Raw genomic sequence first — 25,167 nt, 5'->3', positions numbered from 1 at the left:
AAAATATAGTCAAGTTTTAGCAAGACCATTCATATTGAAAAAGAAGATAAAGGGCCCGGAGAGATAGCACAGCGGTGTTTGCTTTGCAAGCAGCCGATCCAGGACCAAAGGTGATTGGTTCAAATCCCGGTGTCCCATATGGTCCCCCGTGCCTGCCAGGAGCTATTTCTGAGCAGACAGCAGGAGTAACCAACCCCTGAGCACCGTCGGATGTGGCCCAAAAACCAAAAAAAAAAGAAAAGAAAAGAAAAAGAAGATAAAGATAAATATAGAATGTTGGGCTTTTTTCCCCTGCAGTAATATGGATATAAAAATTCTGAAAACCTACACAATTGAGAACAAAATATGTACTATTACTGGATGGCTGGGTTCTTACCATGGTAAATAGAAAATACAAATTTAGAAACAAGAAAGGGAAGACTGGAAAATAAATTAAAATTGGAGGTGTCAACATGTTACTTCTAAACTATCCATCTATAACTTCTATGTCTACCAAAAAGACATAATGAGCAGAGCAAACATCCAGATCTTAGTTTCTAAATGCTATTTCCTATTAGGGCTCCTTGGAGAAGTTAATTCTGAAGATGGAAAGGGAAGCTAAGAATCTAAATTTAACAGAAAAGGAAGAGTTCACACTGGCCCGAATTTGAAACTACACCAGCAGCAAAATGATTAAGTTTTATCTAACCTTTTACAAAGTAAGAATTCATGAGTCCAAACTAATCATAAATAAAAACAAACATACACTGGAGCAAAAGGAGAGCTACCCTTATTACCCTTATTATTACTGACTGTGAAAATAGAATTGGGATAAAAATCACAATTTTTAAATATCAGAGAAAATGACTACTTCAGACAAGAATCATCAATAAATGCCAAATCCAGGGGTAAAGTGTAATAACGGGAAGACAAATAACTACACAGTGAATAAATCATGTCATACTTCATCCAATGACCAAAACGATGATCAATGGTGCCAGGAGAGGGTTCAAGGTCTAAAACACTTGCCATACCAGCAAGAAGCCAGGAATCTGATTCCTAATGCCAGGACATGCATCATGTCTGAATCATGACAGCTTTGTTCTCTGTGATCCTTGGCACCACTAGTTCTTTCTGGTTGCATTGGAACCAGGTATGTTAGAACATCACAAATCAACGGTGCCTATCTCTTGGCCAAGCATCACACTGTGGCCAGGAATACCATCACTTTCAGAGCACATTCCCAAGGACCACAGTAACCCTTGGAGAATACTAGGAACAGAATGTGCTTAAGCAAGCACAACCAAACAAATGTGACTACCACCCACCCATGACATTGTCAAGTAACATTAACTAAAAGGAGGAGTGTTATCCCTGGTGAAAACCTCAGCTAAGTGAGCACCAAACCTCCCTAGTTGGAACAACTAGTTCCAGAGAAATCTAATACAACAAAACAGTTGGGATGAAGAGATACTAAGGTGCTTGCAAACAAAACTAGGATTTGATCCCAGGTACCATATATGGTTCTGGCGGGTAAAGTGCTTGCATACAAAACTAGGATTTGATCCCAGGCACCGTATATGGTTCCCTGCACGGCCAGGGTGTGATCTGTGAGCCAAAATTTACGAATAAATCCCTGAGCACAAACAAAAAGGAACCAATAAAAATCTTAAGTAATTGTGGATTCCTCCTCCAACAATAAAACCAATTTAAGCCTTTTTTTTCCTACAGACTACATCTTCGGGATGGGCGGCAGAGGGAGTAAGTGGTGAGAAAAGGAGAGGTTTTAGGGAATCAAACCCAGACTTCATGAGAAAGGCAGGCATTCTCCCAGTAAACCACATCCCTAGCTCAGACTAATTTCTGCATCATAAACTAAATCTATATACAAATACTGTTTTTCAACATTTGAAATTTTTATTTCAAATTCTAAGGACAGGGCCAGAACAATAGGATAGCTGATTTACATGCAGCTCACCTGGGTTCAATCCCAGCATCTCATATGGTACCCTGAATCTGGGGCCAGAGCAATAGTACAGTAAGTACTAGCCTTGCCTTTGGCTAATCAGTGTTTCATCCCTGGCATCCCTTATGGTCGTCCAAGCAACACCAGAATCCCTGGGTGCAGTCAGGAGTAACCCCTGAGCATCTGTGGGTGTAGCCCCAAGACAAAAATACAACCTTTGAGTATTGCCAGGTATGACCCACATACCTGCTTCGTCCGCACATATACTAAAATTGGAACGATATAGAGAAGATTAGCATGGCTCCTGCGCAAAGATGACACGCAAATTTGTGAAGCGCTCCATATTCTAAAAAAATAAAAATATGGGCCTGAAGAGATAGCACAGCGGCGTTTGCCTTGCAAGCCGCCAATCCAGGACCAAAAGTGGTTGGTTCGAATCCCGGTGTCCCATATGGTCCCCCGTGCCTGCCAGGAGCTATTTCTGAGCAGACAGCCAGGACTAATCCCTGAGAATCGCCATGTGTGGCCCAAAAACCAAAAAAAAAAAAAAAATTCTATGAAAATTTTAACAAAATTAATGGTACATATAACATACAAAAATAAGAAAAAAGAATCAGTAACTTTAGTGAGCTATAGGAATTTAAATTAATATATATATATATATATATATATATATATTGGTTTTGGGGGCACACCCGGCGATGCTCAGGGGTTACTCCTGGCTATCTGCTCAGAAATAGCTCCTGGCAGGCATGGGGGACCATATGGGACACCGGGATTTGAACCAACCACCTTTGGTCCTGGATCGGCTGCTTGCAAGGCAAACACTGCTGTGCTATCTCTCCGGGCCCTTAAATTAATATTAACAACACTACTAACTACACTTTTGTGAAGCATTCCTATAGAAAAAGCTGCACTCTGAGCAAAGTATGTGGTGTTAACACTCAAAAATGTTTTCTACATTATTTATACGAGCAAAAGAAGAGAATCTAAAAATCTAGAATTACAAGAATAAGCTATTATCCATCAAGACTGTTTTTCAAAATACAGAGTTTTCCAAAGAATAAAGCATATTCTAAGTACAAAAGTATTGTTATACTACATAATAGGGCGAAAACAAACGTTGCTGATGTTTGCTAAGAAAATCTGAAGTGTGATCAAGTATTTATGCTCAAAAACAGAACTTGAAAGTAGCTACCAATGATTACCTCTAGGAGAAGAAAAGTAGGATCAATGAGCTACTGTAACTCGTTCTTTCCCTAAGAGCAGGTACTACTCTTTTTGTTTTGTTGTTTGGGGGCCACACGATAATGCTCAGAAATCACTTCTGGCTTTGCACTCAGAAATTTCTCCGAGTAGTTCTTGAGGGACCAGATAGAATGCCAGAGATGTAATCAGGGCCTGCTACATGCAAGGCAAGTGCCTAACTTGCTATACAATCTAGCACATTTCCACACCCCAACATTTAGTACTCTTACAGGTTTTTTGTTTGTTTCTTTTTATGTTTTGGAGTTTGACTTTCAGGCCAGTCACACCCAGATATGTTCAGGAAATAGGTGATGCCAAACCCTGGACACCAGAATGCAAGGCAAACGTCTACCCACCCACCATACTATTTCTCCAACCGCTACTCTCACCACAGTTTTAACAAAAACACTCTATCATTTTAGACCAAGATTTAAAAGTTTTCTAATGAAATAAAAATTTTAGTGAAGACATAATCTTTAACTGATATCAGAACTATAATGTTGGGCCGGAGTGATAGTGCAGCAGTAGGGCGTTTGCCTTGCACACAGCTGACCCAGGGTGGGCCTGGGTTCGATCCTTGGCATCCCATATGGTCTCCCAAGCCAGGAGCGATTTCTGAGCATATAGAGTAACCCCTGAGCATCACCGGATATGGCCAAAAAACAAACCAAGAAAAAATAACAATCAAACAAAAAAGAACTATAATGCTGTTACTTAACATCCCATCCAAGATCTATTTTTCTGTCCAAGTATCTTGGTGTTTGCTACTGGCTCCATGTTTTTCATTTTTTTCTTTCAGACAGCTCCTGTTCAAATTAGGTTTAACCCTAAATTAAAAACCCTCCTTAAGGGGCCGGGCGGTGGCGCTCGAGGTAAGGTGCCTGCCTTACCTGCGCTAGCCTAGGAGACGGACCGCGGTTCGATCCCCCGGCGTCCCATATGGTCCCCCAAGCCAGGAGCGACTTCTGAGCGCATAGCCAGGAGTAACCCCTGAGCGTCACCGGGTGTGGCCCAAAAACCAAGAAAAAAAAAAAAAAAAAAAAAAAACCCTCCTTACTCTAATAACAAATTATGAAAAACAAAAGAAAAATGTGCGCATAGTTTCTTCTAGTAATTTCAGTTGTCAGTCACCAAAGTCTGACAGCGATGTTCCCTACAACTATAGCAGATATATGATCATGGAGTGACAGAACTGTTGAACTTTGAATTACTGAACATCTTACTATCTATTTTATAAATAACAGAAGATCATCATCATTGAGTTATCATTTCACAAAAAAAAAAAAAAACAAAAAAAAAAACATGCAAGATTGTAAATCACAAACTCAGCAAATATTAGGGCACTAACACAAAGTTTGGAGTATGTGTTCTTGTGACATAAAATGGTTCCTGATCGAAAGAAGTTTACAACATTAAAAATAAACTCGGGTTTTTGTTTTGTTTTGTTTTTGTTTGGAGGCACACCCAGCAGCCCTTGGGGGCTACTCCCTGTTTTGCAGAGGACCATGTGCAAATTTACCATGGAGTAAATAAACCCAGGCCTTCCCCTCCCATGTACTTCAGCCCATTGAGCAATCTCTCTGGTCTCCCACCTCAAAAATACATTTCCTTTAAACTAATTGCAATAAAAAAAAAAGATAGAATCCTTCTTCTAGAATCTAAATAGTTACTCTGGAGAGAAACTCTTTCAGCCCCAATTAGCAAGTTATAAATTACGTTCAAAGTATATTTGTAATTAGCCAGAGACAATACAGAACAGGCTTACTTTATATAGACTTTCATTAATTAATAGTTACACTCTTAGAAGGCAATCATCAGTGAGACTATTTAAATTGAGATTTCTCATTGTTCTCCTTTGCATATAAATCATTTTCTACAAACCCTTAGGGAAGCATTTATTTTTTGAAGCCCCCAGGATATTATCAGAAATATTTACATTTTAACTCATTAATATAAACCAATAGGAATGCAATAGAAATCTATGAATCATAATTCCACAAGTACTCTCAAACTTTCATTGCTAATAAAAAATATGTTTATGTCCAGCAAGAAATATTGGTGTATTTTTAAGTAACTATTTTTTAAGAACCTAATTTTTAGTACATACTGGATATTCCCTTACCTGGGAATACTAAAACAATTGGGAATTTCAGCTCTTTGAACATTTCCCAAGTGTGTCACGGAGCCTACATATGTGTACAAAGAAACAGATAAACAAATGTTGCCTTTAACTTCAAGAAAATCACAATCCAAGTAGAGTGGAAGAAATCCAGTATCACTTGTCACCACTCAGTGAGAGAAAAGAAGTCAAGATAAAACTAGAGGAAAATGCTGCTCTTTGAAAGGTAACAACAGGCACTCATCCATTTACAAAGCATCAGATGCCTGGAATGATCCCTGAGTGCGAAGCCAGAAGTAAGCCCTGAGCATCACTGAATGCTCCCCAGCCCCCCAAAAAATTAATTAAAAATTAAAAACTCCAAAATAAAGAGTTACCAGCATGCATACACATCCAGTAGGGGGTAGGGGAAAGTGCTCCAAGTAGAAACTTTGGTCCCTCATTCTAACACATGACTTTTAAAGCGTCATTGAACCAGGCTAGGCCTTAATTAGCACCTCAAAAATTTATTTCTTTTCACCAGCTTAAACCCTGAGTCCTCCTCCTAGCAAAAACCTCTTCAGAGTCTTCCCTTCCAAGCCCCTCAATTTTTAAATGTCATCATGATTTTCTTCCACCTCGGCCCAAGGAACCAAGTGGCCATCAACTATCTAGCTGCATTACAATCCCTGAAAACGAACTTTTACACCACCAAGAGAATAAAAATGCAATGGGCCCTGCGCTCTGGACACAGATGGTGACCCCCCAGAACTGATGACACCAGCCATAACTGTTGGATCTAATCCAGCAAGGCGCTGAAGAAGAAAGGAATGTCCTGTGTGTCCCTTGTAGCCTTCAAAGCCGGAGGGCAGAGCGCATATAGAGGGCCACGGATTCCAGTTTCTGCCTTACTGGAACCACACCTCCCAGAGAGTGAGATAGAGATATAGATAGAGAGATAGATGCAGGCAGTATCAGAAAAACGGAGTGGGGTGGAGGGGATAAGACGTGACGGGCTTTTTCTAGCCCACCCAGACGACAACACACACACACACACACACACACACACACACACACACACACACACACACACACACACACGAACACACGATATCTACCACCAGCTCTCCTCATGAATTCGAGTTTTGGTGGGGTGGAGGGGATAAGTGACAGGCTTTTCCTAGCACCCCACCCAGACAACACACACACACACACACACACACACACACACACACACACACACACACACACACGATATCTACCACCAGCTCCTCATGAATTCCAGTTTCAGTCTTACTGGAACCACACCTCCCAGAAAGAGTGAGATAGAGAGATATAGATAGATAGATGCAGGCAGTATCAGAAAAACGGGGTGGGGTGGAGGGGATAAGACGTGACAGGCTTTTTCTAGCACCCCACCCAGACAACATACACACACATACATACACACGTTATCTACCACCAGCTCCCCAACAGGCTCACACGTCCTGGTGCTGCCTATGTGGGTCTTTTTTCCTTCCCCTCCAGCTATGCAGCTGCACCCGGGAAAGAGAGAAGAGAGCGAGGGAGAACCCTAGATTAGCATCATCTGCATTTCATTCCCATTTCTTTTGCAATAACTACCCCCCCTAGAAGAAACGAACCTTGCTGGGGTGGGTGCTGGGTCAGGGTGATGAGGATTGGGGATGAAAAGAAGTGAGTTTCCCCTTGCAAGTGGGTGGGAGACCAAAAAAAAAACCAAGTTCCTCGTTTGCTCGCACCAACCAATGTCCTTTTGGGGAGGTGAAGGAGGAGAACCTGGGGCAACCCCCCAAAGCCTGAGAAAGCACCCCAGGGGGCCCCCCATTAGCTCGATGACTGGGTGAATGGCTGGGGGGCTGAATGAGGGGGTCAGAGGCCCGAGGTGCATGCATGCCATGTGGGGCGCTCAAAAGGGGGTTTAACGGGGGGGTGGGGGAGACCGGTATGGGGAGGTGGAAGAGAGGACCCAGGGTAACCCCCAATGCCTGAGAAAGCACCCATGGGGTCCCCCATTAGCTCGATGGCTGGGTGACTGGGTGGGGGAGTCAGAGGCCCGAGGTGCATGCATGCAAGTATTTCTGGGGCGCTCCAGAGGGGGTTCAATCCAGAGGGGGGGAACCTACATGGGGAGGTGGAAGGGAGGACCCAGGGTAACCCCAAATGCCTGAGAAGGCACCCCAGGAGGTCCCCCAATCATACAGCAGCTAGGCAAATGGTTGGGTGGCTGAGTGGGGGGATCAGAGGGGGTTCAACGCAGTGGGGGGGTAGACCTATATGGGGAGGATGTCAAGGAGGACCCAGGGTAACCCCCAAAGCCTGAGAAAGCACCCCAGGGGGGTCCCCCAAATAGCTCGATGGCTGGGTGACTGAGTGGGGGAGTCAGAGGCCCGAGGTGCATGCATGCAAGCAAGCATGTGGGGCGCTCCAGAGGGGGTGCAACCCGGGGAGGGGGAAGAGAGCAGGATGGGGAGGTGGAAGGGGAGAGCCCGGGCAGCCCCCCCAAAGCCTGAGAAAGCACCCCAGGGGTCCCCAAATCGCACAGCGGCTAGGTGAATGGTTGGGTGGCTGAGTGGGGGGGGATCAGAGGGGGTTCAACCCAGTGGGAAGGAGACCTATATGGGGAGGATGTCAAGGAGGACCCAGGGTAACCCCCAAAGCCTGAGAAAGCACCCCAGGGCTGGGTGAAGGGCTGGGTGGCCGAGTGGGGGGGGATCAGAGGCCCGAGGTGCATGTATGCGTGTGGTGGGGGTTCAGCCCGGGGGGGGTCCCCCAACTCACCCACTTTGTCCTTCCCGTACATGTGGCCGGCCACCTGATGCGACAGGGGGACGCAGCCGTTGAGGAACCGCGGGGGGTCGCCGGGGCGCTGGGGGGGCCCCTCGGGGGCGCGGGGCAGGGGCAGGAGCTGGGTCCGAACGCGGAGCTCGGGGCGGTGGTGGTGGCGGCGGCGGTGATGAGGATGATGCGGGGCGCCGGCGGCGTCCAGGCGCAGCAGCGGGGAGGGCGGCTCCGTGGCCATCGCGGGGCGCTGGGACCCCCCCCAAGGGGAGGCGAGGCGAGGCGAGGTCTTCCTGGGGGGGAAAGACGGGGAAAGGGGAGGAAATGAGACGGGCGATCGCAGCAGCGGGAAGCGGCGACGAGGACACCGGGCTGCAGGGTCGTCGCCTCAGGCCCGGACGCGAGGAGGAGGCGGAGGAGGAGGAGAAGGCCCGGGGGTGCCCGGCGCGGGCAAGGGGCCCATGACGCCCGGACGACTCGCTCCCGATCCGGCTCCGATGGCCCGGGACGCGGCCCCGAACCCCGCTGGGGAAGAAGCAACGGCGGCAGCGGCGCCGCGGAGCTGCAGCACAGCGGCGCCCCAGCGCGCTTCTGAGGCCCCCGAGGCGACGCCGCCTGGCCACGCCCCCTCGCCTCCGTGGCCACGCCCCACGGCAGGCCACGCCCTCCTTCGCGCCGTCCGCTGCGGAGCATGCGCGGGAGCCGCCTGACGGGAACACACACACCCTACCCTCACCCCCGCCTCCCGGACTGAGGGCCGGAGGGGGCGACCGCGCACGCGCAGAAGCGCGGAGGCTTTTTTTTTTTTTTTTTTTTTTTGACACACGGGGTAACTCTTGGGGCTGGTCTGTCTCTATCTGTCTCTATCTCCTCCCAGGTCCTTCCGCCTCCGCCCAGGCGCTTCTTTGGGGTCCCAACTGCAGACGCCCCTTGCTCTTCTCTGGGCCCCTTCTTTGAAGTGGGGGGGCCCCAACTTGAGTCAAAGCCGCCTTGATGAGTCTAATTTTTACAGATGCATGAGACTCCTGTCCGACTTATCTTGACATCTCAATCATTATTCATGTCAATATGAATCATTCATATAGCATAATATAGTTATCAATAGTATATAATGTTACATGTTTATATTATGATATATATCCTATGATATCAATCTTATAATATGCTATACATTATCATATGTTAAAGGATATATATCATAATCTTGACAATTAATATATAAATAATATTGATATTTTGATAGGACCTTAATATCTGAGGAGATATTTGGGGGGAAGAAATGAGCCTTAATAATCAAAATATTATAAGAATAGAGTTACTACTATCCTGTATTCTAGATAGTATATATAGCATAACATTTTATATGGTATATTACATATCAGATAATATCAATATCATGATATAATCACATGATTAATCATCATTAATATTAACATCACTGATGAACATACTCCCATAGCACAATTATGATATGTTATAATATGAATGATGATATATAAGATTAATATTGATCATTAATAATATTTTAATAGGATCTTAATATCTGAGGAGATATTTTGGGGGAAGGAATGAGCCCTTTTTCCTCTCACCCTTAGGCCCCTAGCTTGGCTCCTGGCAAGGTTTTTTCCCCTGAAAACCAACTCTCAGGTCAAAAGGCAGAGGTCGAGCGTGCACAGGACAAGGGAGCCAGTGGGCGACGCTTTGCAACTCATTGCAGTGCCTGGGTATTGTAGCAATCAGGGAATGGAAACCGGTCGGAACCAGGAAAGAATCTGAGGTAACCCTGGACTTGTAGAAAACCACCCCCTAACTGTCCTCTATCACCTGTCCTCCAGCCAGAGGTGGAAGAGGGGTGGGGGTGAAAAAAATATATAAACGCACACCTGGAGTGTCATCAAGCCTGGCCCTGATTGGCTGAGCCTCCCCCAAAGCCCCGCCCACCGGGCTCCGGAACTCGCCCCCTCGGGGCTCTGCGCAGACTCAGTAGCGACCACTTGACAATTTGTCCTTATCCCCGCCCACTCCCTGCGGCTGTCAAAAATCCGGGCTCGAGACTTCCTCCCAGCCGGAGACGGAACCGTGCTGCGCATGCTCAGCATCGCCCCGGGGCGGGGGAAGGAAAGAGTGGAAACTCACACGTGCTTGCGCGGCGCCTGCGCAGTAGCCGCCCGGGAGTCAGTGCCCGTAGGACGCCTTCCCTGGCACCTTGCGCGCGAGCCGGTTTGTGCTTTTAGGTGTCCTGCGTGACCCCCCATTTGCAAGCGACTGCGCCATGAGTCTGAATTCCAGCGTACGAGGTGAATGAAGTGGGGGGACCCCCCGGAGTGGGTGAGGCTGGAAAGGCAGGCCCTGCAACCCCTTAGTCTCAGCTTCAGCTCCTCTCTGGGCTTTTTTGGCTTTTGGGATTACAAGGTTTCCTTGTAACCTTGAAATTCCAGAAGGACAAACTCTTGGGTCGATTTGGGAAAAGGGACGGACCGACACAAAGAAGGGTTTGGGATGGGTGATAATGACCCCACCCCAGGCAGGCCTGGATGCCAAAGGGCATGCAAACATCCACCACCCAGATCTGGCCCTAAAAAGGGTGATGACTCCCTCCAGGCCTGGATGCCGAAGGGTATGCAAACATCCCCCCAGATCTGGACCACCTGTGGCCTTCTCCAACCCACCCCCCCTTGACCCCTTGCATCTGACCCTAAAATGGGTGATGACCCCCCAGGCCTGGATGCCAAAGGGTATGCAAACATCCACCGAGATCTGGACCACCTGTGGCCTTCTCCCACCCACCCCCCTTGACCCCTTGCATCTGACCCTAAAATGGGTGATGACCCCCCAGGCATGGATGCCAAAGGGTATGCAAACATCCACCCAGATCTAGACCACCTGTGGCCTTCTCCCACTCACCCACCTTGACCCCTTGCATCTCACCCTAAAATGGGTGATGACCCCCCAGGCATGGATGCCAAAGGGCATGCAAACATTCACCACCCAGATCTGGATCACGTGTGTCCATCTCCCACCCCCATCCTTGACCCATTGCATCTGGCCCTAAAAAACCTGTGGATCACTCCTTCTAGTTTTCCTTGTTTTCTTGGGTTTTGTTTGTTTATTTGTTTCTGCCAGGCCCCTAAGAATTATTAATAAGGCCTTGCAAAACAGGAAAGATGGGGGGGATTGAAAATAATCCTGTACACCCCCTTCTCACTTTTCCTTTCCCTTGCTGAATCCTCCATGTAGGATTTCCTGCAATGCAACCCCTAAAGTGATGCGATACGTGACTAAAGGGTTTTGCACTTTTTAAGGGCAGAAACCCAATCCGCGGTCTTCAGTTTTTCCTGTTTTATTTATTTTTTTTTTTTATGCCTTTGGTCATCAGGCACTGATGGCCCAAGTCCAAGAGAGTGGATTGAAAACTTTTCAGCTTTCTCCAGCCTCCCAAATGGGGCTTCGGAAATAAATTTGCCAAAGGTCCAGTTGAAAGAGGCTCACTTGATATCGTTGAATGTAACGTTTTGTTTTATAGCAGGTCTGAGATAATTATTAACAGGACAACAGCACTAAGCTATACCTGGGGATCGCTCCACCCACGTGTAAAATGCCACACCCCAAGGCTTGGCTCTCTGTATAACAAAGTTGAGGGAAGAAATTGTGCAGAAGTTCATTACAAATAATCCTGTTGATTCTTTTGGAAAATAGCCAACAGACCATGAATGCCAGGCTCCAAAATCTCTACCCATTTGAGTCTTCTTTTTTATAAATTTTGTAAATTGAAGGATTTTCACCTTTACCAGTAGAGTGTCATAACCTGTGGCCTTTTTTGAGTTATGGGGATAGAAAATTTGTGAGCAGCCAAGTTATCTTAAAATTCCGGTATTCAAAAAAATTTTTTTTGCTTTGTTTCACTTAAAAGCATAAAGGTGAGTGGAATCATTGTGCAAAGGACCCATGACCTCAATGTCCATGTCTAGAATCTCTCTGCTAGTGTGCACTTTTATACTCAAATATAGGGGTATGTCAAGAAAATGTTTTGGGAATCCATCTTCAATTTTTAGATTAGAATGTCCTAGTTTTTTGGGGGCCGGGCAGTGGCGCTAGAGGTAAGATGCCTGCCTTGCCTGTGCTAGCCTTGGATGGACCATGGTTTGATCCCCCCAGCGTCCCATGGTCCCCCAAGCCAGGAGCAACTTCTGAGCACATAGCCAGGAGGAACCCCTGAGCGTTACCGGGTGTGGCCCAAAAACAAACAAACAAACAAAAAAAAGAATGTCCTAGTTTTTTAAAAAGCAAACCTGTAGTAGGAGAGAAAGATAAACTTGCAACAGTTTACAAGTTGATTTAGATCTGTGGGGGAGATGATCATATTTCTTTTCATTAAATGATATAAATTCAGATAGTATAGTAAGCTCTATAAAACTTTTTAAAAGATAAAAAGGCTATCTTGTATGCATACAAAGTTCTTATTTATAAAAAAAAAATATTGCGTGTATTATAAGTAAAAATGAATGCAGGTCAAGCCAAATTAGGAGTATGGAAGAGGTGAAGAGAATGATTGGAAGTGAAATCCAAAGATCCCATTACAGTGATGGCTTTTAACAGCTCTACGGTCATGATAGCATGCTTAATTTTTATTTGATAGCAAATATTACATCATTATAATATGTGCATGTTATGCATACATAAACACACACACACAGAGCTTTAAGGCCCCTAATACTCCATGGTGCTTAGAGGCTATTTCCAGCTTGATGCTCTGGGGATTGACCCACAGCATGCAAGCATGGTTCTTTGAATCATCAAACCCCCCCACACACACCTCATTATTAGCATTTTTACGTATAACAAGTGACCACCAGAGTCACAGAGGTTTTATGACTCATCATCTAACAGCTGACCCACAAAACTCTGAATCTGCTTTGACTGACTCATGATGTGAGTGAGACTCAGACTGTTTTGCCTACTTCCTTAACTTCTGTCACTGACGAAATCTGCTCATGAGGTTTTGCTTTAGCTTAAAGAAAGACACAATCCTTAAAGAATTGAAAGACTCCCAGAAGACACGTCATGGTCATGTTTATTTTGTTTTTTTGTTTGTTTTTTTTTTCATTTTTTAATTAAAAAAATCATGCTTCATAGTTATTTGTAGTTGAGTTTTAGACATATATTTCAACACTAGTCCTACCATCAGTGTCAACTCCCATCACCAGTGCTCCCATATACTGTTACCATCCTCCATACCCTACTCCTAAGATATCCTCATGTTTCTTTAAAGAAACACACACACATACATACACACCTGTTATATCCAGGAGCTGGAACTCATCAGACCCCCCACTTTCTGTCAAGGAGAAGCCTCCTTGTCCACCTATAACACCGGGTGTGGCCTAAAAAAAAAAAAAGACAGCTAAATTATTCTTTTTATTAAACCTTTATTGATTGATTGGTTTTTGGGCCACACCCAGCGGCGCTCTGGGGTTACTCCTGGCTCTGCACTCAGAAATTGCCCCCTGGCAGGCTAGGGACCATATGAGGTGCTGGAAATCAAACCGGGTCCCTCCCAGGTTGGCCACATGCAAGGCAAATGTCCTACCACCGTGCTATCTCTCCAGCCTCAGCTAAACTTTTCTTAATCTGCCTTCCCCTCAAATCATTCCTTTTACTCCATACTCACACACTCAGGCTACAAAATAAGAGTTCATCTATTTGCCATCTTGTTATACCTTCCAAGGCCTTGAGCACTTAAAAGCATGTAATCAAAACTGAACTTCATTAGTTTTTATTTCTTCATTGATTTTTTTTTTAATCCTTGGGGAATGGGGGATGGACCACATCCAGCATCACTCAGGGTTACACTCCTGGCTGTGCACTCAGAAATTGTTCCTATTAGGCTCTGGGGACCAAAGGGGCTGCTAGAGATTGAACCCAGGTAGGCCATATGCAATGTACTGCTGTACTATATATTTTTTTTTATTGTTAAGGTTGTAATTTTGTAATTGGTCATTTTTATAAATCAATCTCAATCTATAAAAATGCCATTTGGGTTGATAAATAGTCTTTGAGGGGGTGAAAGGGTTATTCTTATACTTCTCAGGGTTCTGTGCTCAGGGATTGCTTCTGGCATTGTTAGGGGACCATGCAGTGCTGGGCTTGCTCTGTGCAGGATTACCTTAACCCTCATACTATTTCTCAGCCCCCAAAATTGGGTCATTTATCTATTTAAGAGTTTGTTTTTTGTCTGCAAATAATATGCAGGTCAAGCTGAAAGTAAAGGAGGTAATACCTGTAGTTTATAAACCAGAGCTAACTAATCAGCAGAAAAGCAGGATTGGGGATTGATTCCAAATGTAATAAGATTGACCTTGAATTACCACTGAGTAGAAGTGCATGCAAGTAAATAAGTGTTTGTTATAATTTTCCTTGTGTATGTCGGAATGTCTTCTAATCTCAGGAAGTAAATTCCACACTTTGGTGCAACATGCTAACACAGGTCCCAGGGTGACATTTGCTCCTATGTTTGATGGTAGTAGGATAGACAGATGGTATTGCGAAATCAAATTAGTAACCCATTATTTTTTTTTTTTTACTCCAGTTTAACATTGAACATAACCTGTGTGCCAGGCCTGGAGAGAAAAACATCACCAGGCATAGCCTGGCAATCCAGGGAGACTTATGGAAGCAAAAATGTCAACCCAGCTCCCCTCCCCCTCACCTAAGAGGAAAGGAACATTCTGGTTCTCTGGCAGTTTACCGTGAGCCAAAGGCAGTTTGTAGGAGAAAGGAAGGGACTGGAGGAAGAGAAGTTGGGTGAGATTTTTATCCAAAGGAATTCATTTCTGTCATAGAATAGACTAGAATGAATTCTCAACAGGGTGTGGAATATGGGAACAAATTCATGTTTTCTTGAACGGGGTAATTTTAAGAGAGAAAACCAAATATACAATAATAGACCAAAGCTAGAATACAAGTAGAGAGGAGTATTTAGGAGTGCAGTCTCTGTGTTGTTGATGTTAACAAATTCCTTAGAGTTTGGGTTAGCAGATTGGGAAATGATTAAATTACAGAATTATTGTACTTTGAGAGAAATTTATAGAACAGGGAAGAGTATGAATCAGAAGCAGCAAAAATAATGTTTAAAGTTTTCCTGTCTCCCAGTTCTAAAAGGATCTGACAGTTCTTAATTAAAAATTGGGTCCTTCGTTATATCTGAAATTATTTTTTTCCTTATTTACTGTCAAGAACTAAACATTACTTGTCTTTTATATATATATTATAGCTTCATGTTTTGAATACAGTGTATCCTAATTGGTTTTTTTTTGTTTTTGTTTTTTTTTTTGAGCCATTATCCTTGCCTATTTCTAAATAGGTTCTTTTTTCCTTTCTCTGGAGTTGCCTCTAGTATCCACAGCTTTTTGCCAGGAATGACTGATTTCAGGCTGTAGTAATGAAAATGGTAAAATAACAACCTTGTTCTTGGGGACTCACATTTTTTTCCTTAAATGAGATTAGAAAATTGGAATTTTGAAAAGGGGAAACAAAAGAAAGGGAAACCCTTAAGACCTTATCTGGGAACTTAAAGACAAACCCATTTTCGTCATAAATCTGATAGTCTGACATTTTTATGTGTTCATTAGTGACCCCCTTTTAAGGAGTAGGTCATAATACATGTTAGGATTCCCCAGGGAGTGGCCCTTCTTGGGTAATAACTGGTTCCTTTTTTTTTTTTTTTCATTTATGTTCTGCTTTTCTATATCTGGTCTGTCATATCTTCCTCCATCAAAAGAATCCGGAGCCAGAAAGATGGTATGGATACTTGCCTTTTAAAGCAGCCGACCCCGGTTCAATACACAGCATCCCCTATGATCTCCCGAGTTCACCAGGAGTGATCCCTATGAATTTACGTAGTTGGGAGTCACACCTGTCTATTCCCAGGTGTGGCCCCAAAACGAAAACAAACACAAAAGGGAAAAAAAAATCCAGGGTTGGTTCAGACTTAAAAAAATCAAAGCTGCCACCATATTTATTTAGTTGGAATTAAGATAAATAGAAGACTGTTTTCTGTGACTTAAGATTCTCTGCCAGGGGCCGGAGAGATAGCACAGCGGTAGAGCGTTTGTTTGCCTTACTTGGAGAAGGACCGGTAGTTTGAATCCCTGCATCCCATCTGGTCCCCCAAGTGCTGCCGGGTGTGACCCAAAAACCCAAAAAAAAAAAAAAAAAAAAAAAGATTCTCTACCAGTCATAATTTCAGGTAGAAATTGCTGTGGGATTCTCTTTGTATAATATGGGAAATTAATACCAGCTAATTTGACTGGAATCTCTAGATTCTTTTTAATATATGTAGGCATCGTTAAGGACTGTTCTCTAACATACTAAAAATAAAGTATTGCGTTAGTGAGATTAACATTAGAGAGGTGTTATTTTTAAAAGTGTGTGGGGAGAGCCCCTCCTTTCGAGTTTATAAGATTCAGGGAACATAATTGAGCATACGTTACGCAAAGTAGTATTTTGTTCCATTTTGTTAGAGTTATACTAGCTGTTCTGAAGGCTTTCCTCCGTTAAGCTAAGAGGTAGATTGCATATGGCTCCCGACAGAATGTTTTCTCAAGGGAGTTCCACAGTAAATAATACATAAAAGAGAAAAGGCTAATGAGTTGAGCTAGAAATCAGAGCAAAACTCCAACCCTGCTTGGAATTGCCACAGCAATTCCCTGAAGCAGCATTAAAATGCAAGACAAAAGTCCACCCAATTGTGTCGCTAAAAAGGCATCTAGGGCCAAAGGTTTGAGGCTTTCACAGGACTATTAACTTGGTTGTTTTTTGTGGGTTGTTTTTTTTTTAAGTCACGCAACACCTGGAAAAGCCATAATGTTAATGTTTATTTGAGATGATTCCAGCAGGAGGGGAATTAGAAATTTTGGAGAAGGAAAACAGGCTAAATGACTCTAGAGAAAAAAATAGAATCCAAGGAAATTGCTAACTAGAAGCATTCGGTCAAAAGTAAATTATGAAAGGTAGAAAGAAAAGAGTTCCAAAGTAAAGAGGGCTAAGTGTGAAAATGGCCGAGCCTTTCAACACTCTTAAAAGACTGTGCTCCAGTTTCGTGTGAGATACTACGAGTAACTGTGATTAGTCCCATTAGTAGAATAAGTTTGATACGTGCAAATAAGCCCTATGGTTAATTACTCACGCTATATTTTTGTTGGCTTTGGAATGTGTTTTCTGTACTTCTCTCTCTAGGGCTTTCTTTGATAGTCTGGGAACTTATTTTCAAACACTGAAGATCTGACTCATGAAGTGCTGGAAAGCAATCCTGACCCCTGTTCGTCTTCTTCCCGCAGCACTCTCCATGCTGAGAATAGACAACTCTCCTCTGAGGCTAGCCAGACTATGCAGGATTTTCTTCTCTCCAGCGTTCTCTGGACATGGGGTAGCTAGCTGTTAAGTGCTGGGGTTGCTGAGGGCTCCTGGAAAAGCTCCCTGCCAAGGAAGAACTAGGTGGCCTGTTTGCTAGTCAAGCAAATGGCAGAGCGGAGAAAATGGCATTTCATTTTTAAATGAAGTTTGCGGAGCATTTAGATGATCATCTACTAGTGGGTAATAGAAACTTACAGTATATCAAATGAGAAGCTAATTATTAGTCACGCTTCCTGCGAAATCGGCACATCCTGGTTATTTTGATGAGAAAGGACTTTTAGATTTAAAAAGCACATAGACTCTTTTGAAAGACTATGAAAGCCATGATTCCACTGGGTATATTCCTTAGACTGTTTTAAGAGTAAAGGTGTTTTATGTATTTGTTCCTCTTTGCTTTTTCTTCGCTACCAATCCAGTTGGTGGTTATGTATTTTAAAATCACGAAAAGACCTTCCCATTTAAATGGAGTCTAGTGATTGGTTCTGTTAGCAAAATCACCTCCTGCCTCATTTAGTTTGGTCTCATTTATAATGTGAATTTTAAAGAAAAGTACAGATCTCAGGTTCAGGTGTTACTTGAAACTCATAAGCAGTTTGAAAAGCCTGTTTCCTCCAGCTACAAAATATTCTGGTTTCTACCTTAATTTAAATATCAGCAGTCAGTAGGAGACACGTATGCCTCAGTAAAGGTTCAAAAAGCTTTAGCCAGGGTCCGGAGAGGTAGCATGGAGGTGAGGCATTTGCCTTGTATGCAGAAGATCGGTGGTTCGAATCCGGCATCCCATATGGTCCCCTGAGCCTGCCAGGAGCGATTTCTGAGCATAGAGCCAGGAGTAACCCCTGAGCGCTGCCGCTGCCACTGGCCAGAGATTTAGCATAGCAGCAGGGCGGTTGCCTTGGACAGCCGGACCTGGGTTTGATCCCCGGCATTCCATATGGTCCCCGAGTCAGGAGCTATTTCTGAGCACAGAGCCAGGAGTAACCCCTGAGCACCGTAGGGCATTTGCCTTGTAATCAGCTGACTCATATTTAGTCCTTTGCACCCCCCTGCAATCCCTTGAGCCTGTCAAGAGTGATCTCTGAGCACAGAGCTAAGTGTATGAGCACGGCCAGGTATGCCCTCACCCCTAGTAGCATTTGTTTGGGAGCTAACGAGGTAATCCAGCAGGTAGGGCGTATGCCTTGCACATGGATGACCCATGTTCGATATCCAGTATCCCATATGGTTCTCCTGAGCCCAACAGCAGCAGTCCCAGAGGGCGGAGCCATCTATGGAGGTGGCCCAAAACAGAAACAAGTCTTTTATGAGTTATATAATGTTAAAAAGCCCTGGTTTAGTTTGCATACAGGTTAGGTTGTAAGTTTATGTTTTGGTGTTGACTATTCTGTGTTCCTTCCTTGCTCTAGTTGAGTATATCGCAGCCGTCACCTTTGCCGCTGGGACAGCTGCGCTCGGTTATCTAGCGTACAGAAAATTTTACAGCAGAGATACTCGCAGCAAGTCTATGGTCAACCTTCATATTCAGAAAGATAACCCCAAGGTGGTCCATGCGTTTGACATGGAGGATCTGGGAGACAAAGCTGTTTACTGCCGTTGTTGGAGGTCCAAAAAGGTGAGCAGAAACCATTTCTTTTTATGAGTGCCATGTTGAATGTAAATGCTTTTTTTATTGAGTCATCCTTAGATACAGAGATAACAAGTTGTTGATGGTTGAGTTTCAGTCATACGACGTTGCAACATCCTTACCTTCACCATTATTCACTTCCTGTCACCAGTGTCCCTAGTCCCCCACCTGTCTTCTCCCACTCCATCCTGCCTCTATGACAGACTTCTCTCTCTCTCTCTCTGTCTCTCTCTCTGTCTCTCTCTCTCTCTCTCTCTCTCTCTCTCTCTCTCTCTCTCTCTCTCTCTCTCTCTCTCTCTCTCTCTCTCTCTCTCTCTCTCTCTCTCCCCCCCCCCCCTTTCCCTCACCTCTTATATCTTTCCTTTTAGGTATTGTGGGTTTTTTTTTTGTTTGTTTTGTTTTTTGGGGGCCACACCCGGCAGTGCTCAGGGGTTACTCCTGGCTGTCTGCTCAGAAATAGCTCCTGGCAGGCACGGGGACCATATGGGACACCGGGATTCGAACCAACCACCTTTGGTCTTGGATCGGCTGCTTGCAAGGCAAACGCCACTGTGCTATCTCTCCGGGCCCAGGTATTGTGGTTTTTAATACTGCTACTGAAAAGGTATTCTACATACCACTTTTATCTCCTTTCAGCACCCAGTTCTTGGCCAGAATGATCATTTCCAACTACCATTGTCATAGTGATCCTTTCTCTGTCCTAACTGCACACTTCCCCTCTCCCCACCCTGCTTTGCCCCCAATTGTGGCAAGTTTCCTACCATAGATCATTCCTCTTCACCCTCATTTCTATTGTCTTTGGGTATTACTCTCATATATATACACTTTAATATATTCCTGCAAATGAGTGTGATCTTTCTATCTGTTCCTCTCCTTCTGACTTATCAGAATGATGGTCTTCGACATTGATGTTCTTCGTGTGTCTCCGTGTCTAAGTAAATGTCATGACTTCATTTTTCCTAATAACTGCATAGTAATCCATCGTGGAAATGTACCATAATTTCTTTATTTACTTATCTGTTCTCGGGGCACTTGGTAGTGTCATTTTTATTTTAACTGTTCTATCAAATTTTCATCACCAGATATTAAAACAGGGCCATGGAGTGTTTTCAGCATTTCCTGGAACTGCTCAGGGAACTAGAAGATGCTAGGGATCAAATCCAGATTTCCTGCAACCAACTCATGGAACTGTCTCTTTGACACACACCCTTTTCTCTTTGCTTGAAGTATTCTTTTCAGGAATATGTTTATATCCTAAAACATTAACCACTATGCAATACAAAATATATATAGACCTCATTGTGTTCAGGTGAATAAAATCACACTTTTATCTAAATAGGAGAGGAAAATCCCTTTATATTTTAGGATTTCCTTCCCCAGTAAACTTAACTTCTACTATCCAAGAAAAGGAGATCTGATTCCTTAAGCAAAGAGAAACAAAAATAAATTTAAAAAAAAAAATCACGGGTTTTTTTTTGTTTGGTTTGGGCTCCATACCTAGCAATCTGGTTATCCCCAGTTTATGCTCAGGGGTCATTCCAGGTGAGGCCTGAGGAACCATTTTCAGTGTTATTAATTGAACTCAGGTTGACTGCATATCAGACCAGAAGCACTTACCCTCTGCTATCTTTCCACTCCCCAATAAATTCTTTTCTTTCTCTCTTGCTTTTATTTCCTTGATTCTGGGGGCATTCTAGTTTTAGAAATCCCAAGAAATACTTTAAAATTTACTATTTAGCCTGTCTTATTTTTGCGTGACAGATATTGTCTGCATTCTATGCCTTCTTTAAATTGCAGCTCCTGTAGGGTTTGGTTTGTGTTTTTTCTTTTTATTTCTTTTTTTCTTTTTTGGTTTTTGGGCCACACCCAGCGGTGCTCAGGGGTTACTCCTCGCTGTCTGCTCAGAAAAGCTCCTGGCAGGCACGGAGGACGATATGGGACACCGGAATTCGAACCAACCACCTTTGGTCCTGGATCGGCTGCTTGCAGGGCAAACGCCGCTGTGCTATCTCTCCGGACCCTTCTTTTTATTTCTTAATGTTTTCTTCTTTGAGAATTGAATTTCATCAAGTTTTGTTTGGAAGCATTAACTGTGCTACCTGAAGCTTTTAGACTGCGATGACTAAAAGCGAGTCATCTAAAGATTGTAAATTGCTCTCCTCCTCCACTTTAGCTAATAATCTCAAGGTGGTGAACTGTTCACCTTCCTTTTGTCTCCTTTGGACAAAACAACAAAATGAAGGGAGTGCCAATATGGTTGGCTACTTGGAACTAATATCTTGGTATCCTAGGAAACAAGACCTGTTTGGGGGTTGTTTTTGGTTCTTTGGTTGGTTGGTTGCTTGGTTGGTTGATTGTTAGTTAGTTGGTTGGTTTTGGGCCACACACAGTGATGCTCAAGGCTCACTCCTGACTATTCAGGGATCACTCTTGATGGGTCATGGGACCATATGGTTTGCAGGGGATCAAGCCTGGATTGGCTGTGTACAAGGCAAATGCCCATCTATTGCTTACTATTTATTGCTTTAGCCCCAGTGTTTTGAATTGATTTTGGTTTTGGTTAGTTGGTTGGTTGGGATGTTTTTGTGATGCTGGAGATTGAATCCAGGGCTTCACACACATACAAGGCATGTGCTTTACCACTGATCTACATCTCCATTGTGTTATTGATCTATTTATATTTTGTTTTGAGCCACTCTCAATAGTGCTAAAGCTTGCTTGCTTCTCTATTCTTAAGAGAGATAGGGTGGCGTTGGGCAACAAATACAGGCCTCTTTAGAGGTATCTCTATCCCCCGTGGTTTAGTTTAAAAAAAAATTCAGTAAGAATTTTTGTTTTCTTGCTCATCAAAGTATAGAAAATACAATCTACAGAAATTGTGGAATTTCTAAGTTCGATAGATTGTAATTTTTCTTTGATCAGTAATCTTAAATTACTTACTGTCTACTAAATAAATATGCATACAGAAAAAGTTAAATATACGAAGTAAAGCAGCAGCTTTTATAGATCTGCTTAGCAAGTCCTTGAACAATATCATTTTATTTAGTGTCATTTCAATGTAATGAGGGGAAGGAAAAAAAGCTCTGTCTCAGCTGAGGTTGAATGAAATAGCTTTATTTTGAGGACTTAACATTGCTTAAAGTCAGTTTCCAAGAATCTATCAACATTAAGTGAGGACCTATTGTGTAGCAGTTGTAGCACAAGTGCTTTCAATCCAAGGAAGAGCTTCCATCTTTCAGCATTGAATTTGTGAAAAGCATGATGATAAATGGGGACGTGAAGCCCCTAGAAAGAACCGTGACAAGTGAATAAAGGTAAGTCTTAAGAATTCTTTTTCAGGGCCCGGAGAGATAGCACATCGGCGTTTGCCTTGGAAGCAGCCGATCTAGGACCAAAGGTGGTTGGTTCGAATCCCGGTGTCCCATATGGTCCCCCCGTGCCTGCCAGCAGCTATTTCTGAGCAGACAGCCAGGAGTAACCCCTGAGCACCGCTGGGTGTGGCCCAAAAACCAAAAAAAAAAAAAAAAAGAATTCTTTTTCAGTCTGTCTTAATGGACTCCTTTCAGTAATTAGTCAATAATTAGTTAATTATTATAATTAAATTTTTTATAATTATTATAAATTATATATTTATTATAAATTTATATAAATTATAAATATGATTGTTATGAATCTTATAATTATTATAAATTATTATAATTAAAAATAATTAGTTGATTATTATGATTAAAAATTAGTTAATGATCTAATGACATCTTTACTTCCCCAGACCCTCCAGGAATAAGTTCAAATACATCCAAACCCCAGCCAGTGTGAGGAGTGGGTGCTTCCACACCTAAACAAATTCCTTGTCAGGGATTAATGAAATAAAGTTTCAATATTTATGCACCAGGACGCTAGCTGATGGAACAAGAAACAGACGCAGACTGTAGAGGCATTTTTGGGAGGAGGTTCAGCTAACTACAGGGATTGATTTGTGTGAAAGATTGGGAGCGAAAAACTAGTTTCACTCGAGTATCTAAAAAATGTGGGATTGGAAAAGGTGCCGCCATTAACAGAAAGAACATTCAAAATGAAGAGCTCATTATGTAGCACAGTAGTAAAGAGTTCAAGTTCAAGAGAAAAGTGGAGGTGGCATCTGGATGGGAAAGTGCAACTCTCTGAAATTCGGGGCTAAAGTTCAGTGTTTGCGACAGAATAGCAAAACTGATGAGTCAAGCGTAGGAATGCAACAGATAAAAATCAAAGGCTAAGTAGAAAATCTTGGGAAATTGTCTACAGTTTAGAAAATAAAAAATCTTGGGAAATGGTCTAGTTTAGAAAAGGGGGGAAAAATGGTAGGGGTGAGGGAATGAAATGGCCAGAGTAGAAAAATATTGTATTTTGACTTCACAGTAAAATTTCAGTGTTTCAAGAGTATGTTCTGTTTTTATTGAGATGCTGCTAGCTCAGGGGAAAGCTTGTGACCTCTGAAAATGGAAATCTGGTTTTCTGTATTGTGACATATATTCAGCCCTTTAAATTGTCTCTCTGGCCCAAAAGTTATAAATATTTACTTGTGGACTTCCACAGTAATTCCACAGTAGATTGGTTGTCTTAACCTATGAGGCAGTTGACCTTTTAGTGTCTTTTCAATAGAACAATTACAGTAAAATTTATGTCCAAGTGGGCTCTGGTGAATAAAGAACGCTTTTTGTGTATGTCAAAATATGTCAATATTTGAGTCAACGTAAGTGTATGGAAAGAACAGAAAACAAGATAACTATGAGCACAAAAACTTAGCTGAGTTTTGAGGTCAAGTAAAGGATGTTTGCTTTGGTTTGCTTTTCCCAGAGGAATAGGGATCAGTGAGTAACATCTTCCATGGACTAACATCTCAAGTATTTCAGGAAGAATCACAAATGGACACAAGTTAGTGGTTTAAATATTTATTAGACTCCACAGTTCAACAAAACAGTCCTGAAGTAATTCTTCCATCATAAAATGTCAATTTTCCATTTGGTAATACTTGGGGGAGGCTATTTCCCATATAGACCATAAGGAAACAAACACCAGAATGATCCGGGTCTTCTTTTAGGTAGGTGGGACATGTCTGACGTCAGTGGTTCGTTCCTCTTCTAGGATTTGTTCATTCTGAATTTTCATTAAATCTGGGACACTCCTACACTTTTGCACAAATCAATGAGGAATTCACTTTGAATATTACTCAGTTAATGACACTTCACACATGGTTGGAAACTCCTCCTATCCTTGAGGTTGACTTGTCACACAGATGCCAAGTCATAAATCCAGACTTGTTATTAAAACCTTTGATTAGATGGCTATCTCCCGTTTCTTGTAGTAATTTTTTCCCTTAGACCAACTAGTGCTGTTTGCGGGGTTTAAATGCCTTTGTGCTCCTCAAAAAATGTGTGTGTTGTGTGCAAAGTAAATTTTTAACGCAATCCTAATTCATTTTGCCCCTTCCTTTCCTTTGCTTTTTGTTGTTGTGATGCATTGGATCCACGCACATCCTTGACTGTGGTATTTGCCAGGATTTGCACATCTGTTAATCTGTTCTCCAGGGGTTATAAATCTTAGTTGCGGTCAAGGATCATAGACAGGCCTCAGTGCGTGCACATTTTCCGTTGAGACAGAATTCTTGCTTGAGTTCCATGGCTTCCTCGCTTCTGGTCCCAAGACACACTACAAATGTCGGAGAGCCCCAACAACAGATAATGCCAGTGTTTGGCTCATGATCAGCACCAGTGAGTGAAGTCTGGGCCTCGCTTTCAAATCAGGCACTTTATACACTGATCTGATCCAATACCACCAGCACCCCCAATTCATTCTTCAGCTACAGTGATTTTCTTGTGTATCAGACATTTTGAGCAGATTTCTTAGAGTCAATGAACAAATCTGTTGGTGTGCAGAAATTCCATCAATTTTTGTATATCCAGTTTCTCCTCTGCTCCCATATGGATTGCATGCTTTCCTCCCCCTGCTGTTTCACAATAATATTTCACCCAAAGGCTCTCTAGAAGGGAAGTGGGAAGGAAAGGA

At 43.1% G+C, this 25,167-nt stretch overlaps 2 protein-coding genes and 1 non-coding gene across 3 annotated transcripts in view; 2 read left to right on the top strand and 1 right to left on the bottom strand.

Moving 5' to 3' along the window:
• Positions 1–8,331, bottom strand: part of IPMK (inositol polyphosphate multikinase) — a 48,052-nt gene extending 39,721 nt beyond the window's left edge. The window contains exon 1 of the mRNA XM_049764559.1: positions 8,091–8,331. Within this exon, the coding sequence (XP_049620516.1) occupies positions 8,091–8,331 (241 nt within the window). The remainder of the gene's footprint in view (positions 1–8,090) is intronic.
• Positions 2,192–2,294, top strand: LOC125995412 (U6 spliceosomal RNA). The gene has a single exon (XR_007490946.1). It is a non-coding gene; the product is annotated as a U6 spliceosomal RNA (small nuclear RNA).
• A 1,914-nt stretch (positions 8,332–10,245) lies between the features above and the next one.
• Positions 10,246–25,167, top strand: part of CISD1 (CDGSH iron sulfur domain 1) — a 28,651-nt gene continuing 13,729 nt past the window's right edge. The window contains exons 1-2 of the mRNA XM_049790530.1: positions 10,246–10,387; positions 18,908–19,113. Coding sequence (XP_049646487.1) covers positions 10,363–10,387; positions 18,908–19,113 — 231 coding nt within the window. The 5' untranslated portion in view covers positions 10,246–10,362. The remainder of the gene's footprint in view (positions 10,388–18,907; positions 19,114–25,167) is intronic.

This window comes from Suncus etruscus, chromosome 17 (assembly GCF_024139225.1).
Source record: "Suncus etruscus isolate mSunEtr1 chromosome 17, mSunEtr1.pri.cur, whole genome shotgun sequence".
NCBI classification, from domain to species: Eukaryota; Metazoa; Chordata; class Mammalia; order Eulipotyphla; family Soricidae; genus Suncus; species Suncus etruscus.
The sequence above is the reverse complement of the archived record's forward strand: the minus strand, read 5'-3'. Positions and strand labels throughout refer to the sequence as shown.